Genomic DNA, 11,278 nt, shown 5'->3' with positions numbered 1-11,278 from the left:
CCTGTTTACTTACTCCTCATAAAAAGGGAGTAAATTTGTTTGACAACTTCGGTCTTTTTTGAGGCCATGCTGACTATCAGTTATAATATTATTTTCTAGCAGAAACACCTCTATGTGGTTCTTTATCAAACTCTTTCCGACCTTTCCAACTATGGACGTTAAACTAACGGGTCTGTAGTTACCTGGTAATGACTTTGCTCCCTTTTTGAAGATAGGAACCACATTGGCCTTATGCCAATCCATCGGTACCTTGCCAGTGACTAAAGAGTCTCTAAAAATTAGAAATACTGGCTTTGAAATAACTCAGCTCAGCTCTTTGAGGACATGTAGATGTAATCCATCAGTTCCTGGTGCTTTGTCAACCTTAATTTTTATCAGCTGTTTCTCAATCATATCAGTTCTGAGCCATTGTGACTCATTTAAGGCAGTGACATTGCTATTATGAATTTGGACTTGAACTCTGCCATTTTCCTTCGTGTACACAGAGCTAAAAAAAAGCTTTTCTGTATCCCCAGTTACCAACCCAGCGACATCCTTTAAGGGGCCTAAATGTTCAGATCTGATCTTTTTGCTGTTAATATATTTTTTAAAAATTTGGGGGTTTGCCTTACTTTCCTTTACAATCTGTCTTTTATTTTGAAGTTTTGCACATTTTATCTTCTTTTTACATCTTTTGTTATATTCTTTTTATTTTCAAATGATGAAGGTGATCCTTCATTTTTATATTTTTGGAATGCCCTTTTCTTGTTCCTCATGGCTTTTTTAACATCAGCTGTGAGCCACATAGGTTTTAATTTTAGCCCATTCCCATTTCTGTTCTGTGTTCTTGGAGGAGAATATTGTCTCCCAGTCCCAGTCACAGAGAGCCGCCCTTATTAATGGAAAGTTTGCTGTCTTAAAATTAAATGTTTTTATCATTCGTGTTTTTGCTTCCTGTTTACAGCTTACAATAAATTAAATCATATTATGGTCACTGCTACCCAGATTCTCTTTTATTTGCACATCTGTAATAAGCTCTTCATTGTTAGAAAGAACTAGGTCCAGCAGAGTATCATTTCTAGTTGGGGCTTCCATAAACTGTACCATAAAATTAACTTGTATTAAATTCACAAATTTCCTCCCTTTTGCTGTTCGTGTGGTGCCATTACTTTAGTCAATGTCAGGGTAGTTGAAATCTCCCATAGTTAAAACACTTCCACTTTTTGATTTTTCTATCTGTGCGAGTAGTTGATTCTGTATTTCTTCCATAGCACTGGGGGGCCTATAGCAGACTCCAATAATTAATTGTGTGTTATTCAACCTCACATTCACCCATAATGCCTCAACCTCATTGCTTATTCCCTCCGCAATTGTCCCCCCTCTGTCCTAGTTTAAACATCCCTCCACCATTCCCCTAAATCTTTCCCCCAGCACAGCAGACCCCCTTTCATTTAGGTGCAAACCATCTCTGGCCTAATTACCATAATATTTGGTATTTTATTATTTGTCCTAAAGCTTATGACTTCTTCGATGGTGATGTCCTATGGTTATTAATTGGGCATGTTTTGTATGTGTACTTTATGTAGTGTTGCATTTAAGGTAGCTTAAGTTTATATGCCATGCCATATTTTTTTTTTGTTTGTTCGAGTATTGGAAATTGCATCAGCAATAAAAAAATAAATGAATAATGCATACAATCTGCATTCAGTGTCCCTGATAAGAAAACACATTTTAGAACATTTAAAGTTTACATTAAATGAATATAAAAAAATGTACAGAGATCTCTCTGTTCAGACCTCAGATACATACTGCTCATATTGAATAGCATAAAATTGATCTTCATTGGCAAACATAGGTTCACTTAAAAATTGCAACCCAAACTTCATAGTCATAGCTGCTATTGTAGCTATTGTCATAGCTGCTATTGTAAATGTATTATGATTTACTGGCGAATATAGTTACCATGTCCCTAACAGGTAGGTGCATTTTACCTAAATTAAGACATTTTTACTGATACTCTGTCATCTAGCTAGGAAAATAAAAGTATTGACTCAAATAGTGTGTCATTGTTGTTGTTTATTAATAGAGACCAGGAAACAGAAAAAATACACTTCTTGATAAGCTTTAACAAACATAAAAGATCCCTGCCATGACGAGGGTAGCTCAGACTTTCCAGCCCATCCTTCACCACCACCATCAGAACCTCCACCTCCCCCCGACCACCCACCTAAGTGCTTTCATGAAACACTGTTATTAACGTGTGTAAAATTGAAAAAAACATTTCTCCACATACCATATTGTTTTTTGAAAAGCTGCTGATGTTAAAGAGCAGGTCATGTCTGCTGTGGATCTGCATCTGAAGATGGAATAATGCCCATTCCATAACACTGTTTCTTCCTATATATCTGTAAAATGTGTAAAATAAATCTTGCTTTACTGAATATAGAGATACAGTATTTTAAAAGCCTACCATCTACCAATGTGAACTGTAGTCTGTAAGCAATAGTAATAAACACAAACCTGTACTTTGTTTATGGGGGAAATACGAGGAAGTCCAAACAGAAGGAACCTGTAATTGCTTCCATTTTCCTCTGACTTCTTTGTCTAAAGCTAGACACACATTTCCAATAATTATCATTAGAAAAAGAACGATTACAACCGATCAACGATTATGCACGATTATATTTGAACGATCCTTTTGTGCACAGTTCTGTTCATGCTGTAACGATAAGATCATTCAGATATAGTCCACCAATAATGTACACACGCTAGATACAATCGTTTGAACGATGCAGGAAGTGACATTTAAAGGAGAAAGTGTATTGCAGAAACATCTACGATCACTGAACGACTGTCGGCCAATCAGATCGGCCTTGACGGTCGTTCATTTCCAACGACATTCCTCGTTCATCAGCATCGTTGGTCAGTCATTTTTGTGAACGATTTTTGTCTGATCGGTCGTTCGTTTATTATTGGAAGTGTGTGCACAGCTTAAGGATATACATGGTTACCCTGCCTCAGGTGGCAAACACTGCATAGTGAGGAGAATTGAAGAATGTCCTTCCATATCTATATGTATCAAGTATTTCTAGGTGGTCTGGCAGTGGATTAGAGAGGTGGGGGACACAAACAAGTGCTGTATGGTTCCTTCAGTAAAGTGTCACTTATATGGGAAAGTAGAGTTTCTCTTGGATTTTGAACTCATCCAAAGTGCCGGCTTTAATATAGTTTCATGGCACAGACATTTCTGGAATAACACATGTTCCAGCCTGTGGAGTAAATAACATCAGGGAGGAAAAAGTTCTTCCTGGGCAGTCCAGGAGGAAAAGGTTTTGCAGCCATCTTTAACCTCCTTGCAGTTAAGCCCGACCTTCGCTCGGGCAAAAAAAAACTGCAAGGATGGTTAAGCCCGAGATTTTGTACATCCTTACTTACCTGGTCCCCCTGTGCTCATCCAGCGTCGTCCTCCATCGATCATCGTCCGCCGATCTCTCCAGCGTCGGGTGCCTTCGTCGGGTGACAGCAGGACCGGTAAGAAGCCGGCCGGCATCTTGTGTTCCGCCGGCCGGCATCTTACCTGGACCCGCTGATCGTCCCACGTCCTCCTCGTTGCAGCGCCGGATGATCTCTGCAGGGAGAAGCCGTCCGGCGGAGAAAAAAAAAACCGGACGGCTCCTCCCTGCGTGCGTGATGATGTCGGCGCGTGTGCGGGAAATTCAAACTGAAACTCATTCATTCATTTTGTATTGGATTCAATACAAACTCCTGTATTGAATCCAATACAAAATGATTCAAATAAATACAAAGTATATAATTGGTAAATTCAAACTGTCATTTTGTATTGGATTGGATACAAACTTGCGTATCCAATCCAATACAAAAAATAAAAAAAAAAATAAAAGTAAATAACTTGGAAATTCAAATTTATATTTTGTATTTGATTGGATACAAACTTGCGTATCCAATCCAATACAAAATAATTCAAATAATTACAAAGTATATACCTGGTAAATTCAAACTGTCATTTTGTATTGGATTGGATACAAACTTGCGTATCCAATCCAATACAAAAAATAAAAAAAAAATAAAAGTAAATAACTTGGAAATTCAAATTTATATTTTGTATTTGATTGGATACAAACTTGCGTATCCAATCCAATACAAAATAATTCAAATAATTACAAAGTATATACCTGGTAAATTCAAACTGTCATTTTGTATTGGATTGGATACAAACTCCAGCATCCAATCCAATACAAGAAAATAAAAAAAATAAAATAAAAGTAAATAACTTGGAAATTCAAATTCTTATTTTGTATTGGATTGGATACAAACTCCCGTATCCAATCAAATACAAAATAATTCAAAACAAACCCCAATAAATACAGAATCAAAGTTTTAAAAATTGCCACACTAGGGAGGTGTTTTAGAATAATATAGTACTTTACAATATACAGAGTTACTGCTTTTTCAGTATTTATGATTTGTTTACATTGCTGATTTTTGTGTTTTTCCTTTAATTTTATTAAAAGTAATTTTTTTTTTTTACATGATTGTGTGTTTCAAACATTTTTTATATTCATATTATCTACTAGAACCCCTGTTCGGACATATTTCTGTAAGTTACAGGTCTACAATTTAAAAAAAAATTTCATGAAAAACAGTGGATCACTTTTGGTACAGAAATCTAGACCTCAGTGTAACGCTGAGGTGGTTAAGCAGCAGAAGAAAGGCCCCGCACAATTCTGTTTGTTTACATGGACTTGATTTGTGTTTGCACAATGCTGGGAATACAACACACTTTCCACCAATCCTACTGCCTTCCTAAGAGAGTTGATAAGATGTGAACTTCACCCTGACTATATAGGTTCCTATCCTACATTCAGTATAAAATAACATATGCTGTTTTCTGTGAGTTCAGTTCAGCTTCAGTGTTTATGAAAAGCTGCAGTAAGCATGTTAAAGAATATTTAAACACAAAAACAAATTTTGTAGCTGTCCAGTCCTTTGATGAGGTGCATTGTTTTAGGCTAATATATTTTTGTTGATGTTTTGAATTACAGTAAAGATAAATAAAAGATTAAAAAAAGGTTTTAAATAGAAAGCTAATAGAAATCTATGGATCGGTAAGGTACAACATAATAAATCTGTTTTGGGTTTTATTATTAACTTCAAAGCAACTGGGCTCTGAAAGTTCTGCAGGGGGAAGCTCTACCTCTATACTGTCATGGTGACCAGATTAAAAGGGAAATCCTTCCTAAAATGCCAGTTGCAAACAGAGGCCGAGGTTTACACTGAACCGATGGCAGACAAAATGCCTTAACAGCTTTATGCACGACTTATGCTCTGGGTGTGCACTTGGCTGACAAGGTGAAGAATATTGATTTGCATGGCTCCATCCACTATCCTGGAATGAGGAATAATCCTTATATTTTGGGATTTGTGAATATCTACTGTGCTAAGTATGCAGATATAGACTTTTTAGTCTTTCCTTAAGTAATCGAAATCCTCTTCTGGGGAAAAAAAGTTTAAAAGGCAAAAAACTGCAAATAAAGTTAGTGGGTCAGCATATCAGTGGGACAATTAACATACTCAGATAAACCTCACCAATGACATCCATTATGTCTCCCATCACAGATTTATGTTACGAAAACTAAACCACACAAAAACCCTTCATGTCCCTAATTACACAAATATGCTAACCAGTGAATTAGACACAGAACAATGGTGTGATGTTTTACTTCTATTGTATTTCTGTGCATGTGTCAGACGTTGGGCTGAAGACGCTGTTTACAGATAGTTCACTTGTATATAGTTCATTCACTCATACCAACCCATCAGAATTCACTTCACTTCAAGAGCAGCATAAACTGGAATTTGACATGTTGTTCTGGGAAATGCATTTTAAACTTTGCACATTGCATTGTTTAGGTAAATGCACCTACAAGAATTTTCTTAGCAGTGTAATAAACGCATATTCAAAGGAATCCCAAGGAGACCCAAACTTGTGTCAATATATTTACGTACATATTAAGGACTTGGGAACCACATTAAGAAAAGGTTATGGTTCATCTAGCAAAGTTCTAAAAGATCTAACAACAGTAATGCACCCTAGCCAGTAACAGTTCCAGTTTACATCTGTGGCAGAAACAGTTAGGCCCACTGGTTTGTGGTTAAAGTCATAGCTACCAAGGGTATAATAACACACAAGTCATTATTGCTCAAAGTTACATTACATGGTAATAACAACACAAAATAAAATTACACATCAGAGTATACTGATGAAAATGACACACGTCATTATCTGTGACATTACCTCTTAACACTTAGCAGCATCCCACACACATGCTTAATGTTGGTGGCCACATGTTGAAACATCCGGCAGTCTCTCTGCATGGATAAATTCATTAAAGTTAGATGGGATTGGAGCTCATTACGCTTTAGAATATAGCAAGAAGGAACATCTACCTTATTATTAGCTAGCTCAATGTCAGTCATGCTGCTACCTGTGCACCTCCCTGGAACAACACTGAGTTGCTAGCATAGTAGAATGGAGGAGGAGACATGTTTCCCTACTTCACTGAGTCTATGGTATGCGTAGCCGGGGTGATACTGCTGGTTACATGATCACTGTATCAATGCATGCTGCTTTTCTGTAATTACATATAAGAAGTTGTTGACCATAACATTCAGATTTCATGCTTAAAGAGACACTCCGGTGGAAAAGTTTGTGTTCAGAAATGGATTCAGTGTATATAATCTACCTGTAGAGTGTCTTTCAATTAATTTCTGCATTCAGGTTCCTGAGCTGCCTGTACTGCCACACAAATCTGCCTAATTCTAAAAATGTAGTAAATGTAGTGTGTTCCCTAATTCTATCATTTCTCTCTGCCCATTGCAGCCTAGCCCACACATGCTGCAGTATAATAGGCAGGATACACTAGAAGAATAATGTGACTTCTTGTAGTACCACAAAAAACATTGTGGGATGCTTGTCTGAATGTGGCTGCCAGGTATTTTATAAAACTATAAAACCCATTCAAAAAAGGAAACTGTAATTTTAAAATTAGTAGTGTGGATTGTTGTCACGATATTCATATAGAATAAAGCATGATAATGAAAAGTTGGTAAAATAATTTTCAAAAGTTTAAAGCTCTTTCATAGCAGCCTTAATGGTCAATGGAAGCAATGCGATATTACAGATACAGTAAAAAAAGATCATTACAGTTAGGAGTTACTTATCTGACGGTCAAAACTCCTATTATCTGCTGGAGGAACCAAATGGTTTTCACTGAAACATTGGTTTGGAGATGCTGCTCTATAGTGACCAGAAGATGGAATGTGGCCCTCAGCATCTACAAGAAAGAAAAGCCATGATTTGTATATACTTAACAGTTTTTATACAAAAGTAACCCCTCTTATAACGTTTTATGCTCAGTTTGCTGTCTATTATTAACTTAATTCTGAAAATGCCATTTTTTCACTGGCTTCAGCACTGAAACAAATATGCAAACAATGAAATAGGGACTTTTGTATTTTTTTTAACATTTTTTGGGTTAGTGACTCAGAAAGCACTAAAGGCATAGGATTAGCAGGACTGATGACCACCACATTTCCAAAACAAGGGATCACCAATGGCAGCTACATATTTGTGATATATAGTGATTTATGCAATACCTCCTAAAAATAACAATATATTTTTTTCAACCTTCCAGAACTACGTTTTAAAATGCAATGTATGCAGGACAAGTAAAGCCACTTTAAACACAGTGCACATTTATTATGTATATACTGTATACAAATTTGCAAGAAAATAAATTTGTCACTTGACAGGTTAAAATAGAAAAACATTTAATTTACCTGTCTCATACCTAGAGTCTGTCTTTTGTTGAAAATAAAATTATAAATTGTAAACTCAAACCCAGGCAAAAGTTTCTTCTGCATTGTAGGTTTTGTAAGCATGCCTATTCGTGAACTGGCATAGACTGCCATCTGCAGGTTTAACAAAGCAAAATTTAAGTTTCCAATTATTGACTTGGGGCTAAGTATCAAAAACCAAAGTACTATTCTGGGCTCCAGTGACCAGCCAATTAACTTTGTAAGTCATATATATCCCAATTAAAGGTATCTATTCATGTTAGTCCAGTACAACAGTCTTTCATTGAGTCAGAAGACCAACCCTTTTGAATAGTTTATATTACAGATATACATATCTTAACACTTTTTTATATGTGTACTTGAAGAAGAAAGTTAACATAGATAGATACTGTATTACTTATATATTATACCTGTTTAGCTTAGGTTAGGAAAAAAAACTTGCACATGCATGAGATTGGCAACATTTTCTATTTTCACAAAAAGGCTCCTTCTGCTCATGTCCGAGTTGCCCAGGCATGCGCAGAAGAAGCACCCAAGAGCCTTCCGGAATGCGTGACGTAGGTATCCCGGGAGGCTTTGCCCTCCCATTCATTCTTGATCACCTAGAGGAAGGTGCTTAAAAAAAAAGGGTGTTGTACCTAAAAAAGTTGTTGTCTATCAGCGTGAAATTTCAGCGTTTAACTACTACGCTTTAACTACTCATCTGTTATGAACTTGCCTTATCTTATGCATTGCTTTTACAGGTGCTATAAGTCATTTTTAAATCTTGCTCCTTTTTCTTTTATTTACAAACTAAAAAGTTTGCAGGGTGTAGTTGTCTTGGATGTGATGTCAGCAACCCAAACAGGATTTCACTTGACACTCAAATTAAATTCAATAGTTTTTAATTTGATCCTCCCAGGATAACCAACTCTGCAAGTAAGCATTTAAAAAACTAAACCCACATGAGATTTCTTATTAAAGTCAACAGTAGGTGGAAATATCTCTTTGCTAAAATGGATTTTGTCTCTCTCTCCAATTGGAGGTGAAGTAAGGTGGAAGAGGCCTAATATTGCTTGGATATCTTTACTTCTGACCATCATCCTGTACACTTTTGGCAAGAAAAAAAGTGTTTTCTATCTGGCACACATAACAGATCACAGAAAGCAATGTGTCTTATAAAGTAGCTTGGCTCCATAGAACTATTTACTGTGTAAGAATACAACCGGACCATTATATATAAAAATAGTTTAGTAATGGAATGTGGGAGATATACACACTCTTGTGCCTAATGAATATTATCATGCACCATTAAATATACACTAGCAGCATGTATTAATGGAGAAAGCTTTACTTAGCTAAGCTGTGGGAGAGTATCGTAAATAACTCCCAACTCATAAAGTGCTACTTCCCAGAAAAATGTGTTTAAGAGACCAGAACTAGTACAAAAGCATAGAATATTAATGTGTTTGTAAATAATAAACAAAAAAGGTGGTTTAGGGTCCAAATGTTAGACTTTAAGTGAAACTCCAGGCAAATAGCTACCAGTAAACTCCCTGCTAAAATACCAATACTGGTTAGTAATTCTGTACTGGCAGGCTTGTGATTTAAATGCATCTGACAAGCTACATTGACAGGACATTCTGCTTCTCCCTGCTATGTCTGGAAGACTTTCCTACCAATTTTTCAGCAGTAATGAAACTACTGGGAGGTGACAAAGGAAGGTTGCATTGTAAACTAAAAAAACAAATAATTCACCTGTGTGGATATGATGTGTGACAGGTAAATGGACATTTCCAAACTGACTCTACAGAATCACAAATCATTTGACATGCAGACTCAGGGATACAGTCTATCCTCCATACTACTCTTTAAGGTAATAAGGGGTAACTAAACCCACATTACTCACTTTTCCCATAAAAGACTCTGCCATCTTCCTTTTCTTATCTTCCTGTAAAGGATTTTCAGCCATCTTACCCAGTAATATGTAACATTCATTCCCAGCATATGGAGGGGAATCTGGGATTGACGTGTATCCTGGTATCCCAAGGTGACACTCCGTATGCACAGTTCAGGTTGATCTTGTTCAGGCAGGTAGCAGGGATTTTTGCAGAAGTGCCATTACCTGTCCCTTTCTGCAATAATGACCTGCCTGAACGTCTATCCCTAAAAGTGGGAACTTTAGTTCAGCTTTAAAGTGTATATACAGTTACTTTAGAGAGTGAGACAGGGAATTAAATAAAGGTATAAATCACTGTTTTCATATAACAAATTTCTGGTCACCAGGATGAATGGAGAAGGTCCATCTCTCCAGTGGGGACACAGACTGCAATAAAACTACTAATGCTATCTTCTTTTCACAAGGTGTAAACAAACAAACAAAAAAAAACTTTTGGCTGTACATATACTTTAAAAATCACCACATTTGTAATGTCAGCTCAGCAAAAAAACTACCTCTTGATTATATAGGAACCCTCCATTTCTGCCCATCTGGCTCTTTAATGCAAACTTGATTTTAATTTCCAACTGACCTGATCTAAAATCTTTTTTTTACAAAAAGGGAATATACATTTGGTTTGAGCTGCTCCTTAAAATGTTTCCTGGTAAATCAGTTGACAGCCTATCACATTTGGTGAACAGACGAACATGAATGTGTGTGTTACATTTTTATCCAGCTATTTTTGGGAAATCGGGCCAGACCAATGACAGATGATCATGCAATAAATAGGAACAGTTTTGAAATTTAGGCATATAGAGAAATAGTGCACTGATTTGTGCTCCGTTAATGTGAATTGATTAAGAGAGGGACTTTTAATAAATGACTTTTGGCCCCTGTACAAGGCACTGACGAGTACAAATGAATACAGCTCTCTTTTCATGAAGTGGAGCTCTTAGCGATAATGCAGGGGGATGCTGCATGGTTTTAGAAAGTGGTTTTGAACTGGGAATTGTCTGGCTCCTTGTTCTAAGGCAACGCCATGGGTATAGACTTGTGGGAAGCGTTAAGTGTTCAGCACTAGAACAGAGAGGCCGTGCCTTCACTTGCTGCTACTTGTAATAATAGTCTTAATGGAAGAGGCGCTCAATCAATACATCAGGACAGCTGTTAACAGATTATTATAATGGAGCTTAAACGCCTTATTTTTTTCATTTTTGAGTTTAAAAAATCTCTATAAATGACAATTACGTTACCGCTGTTCATCTCTAAATATGAGAAAATTATCCTGTTCCTGTACAAACGGTTAGAACTCCAAGGATCTCAGATCATCAGTAAGAAGGATCTACCATTTTTCCGTGAGCTGTCCTGTGAAGACTTGCAGGTTGGTAAGGTGCTCATCTGTTACTTAAAGGCCCAAGATTACACTGGAAGAGAGGACACAGGGAAGATTTCCCACCTGTATGTGGATGATATTCACCTGCAAAGAACCATCAGAGAGTGGAT

The 11,278-nt window shown here is 36.7% G+C and overlaps 1 protein-coding gene across 1 annotated transcript in view; it reads right to left on the bottom strand.

Annotated features, from left to right (window-relative positions):
* The window catches only part of LOC140327060 (cyclic nucleotide-binding domain-containing protein 2-like), a 53,781-nt gene extending 46,648 nt beyond the window's left edge, over positions 1 to 7,133 (bottom strand). Inside the window, exons 1-3 of the mRNA XM_072406225.1 lie at positions 6,448 to 7,133; positions 6,296 to 6,369; positions 2,273 to 2,384 (exon numbers count right to left, since the gene is read on the bottom strand). Coding sequence (XP_072262326.1) covers positions 2,273 to 2,384; positions 6,296 to 6,369; positions 6,448 to 6,477 — 216 coding nt within the window. The 5' untranslated portion in view covers positions 6,478 to 7,133. The remainder of the gene's footprint in view (positions 1 to 2,272; positions 2,385 to 6,295; positions 6,370 to 6,447) is intronic.
* Positions 7,134 to 11,278: the final 4,145 nt, after the last annotated feature.

Source organism: Pyxicephalus adspersus, chromosome 3 (assembly GCF_032062135.1).
Source record: "Pyxicephalus adspersus chromosome 3, UCB_Pads_2.0, whole genome shotgun sequence".
Classification (NCBI taxonomy): Eukaryota; Metazoa; Chordata; class Amphibia; order Anura; family Pyxicephalidae; genus Pyxicephalus; species Pyxicephalus adspersus.
This window is presented reverse-complemented; position numbering and strand designations above follow the sequence as displayed.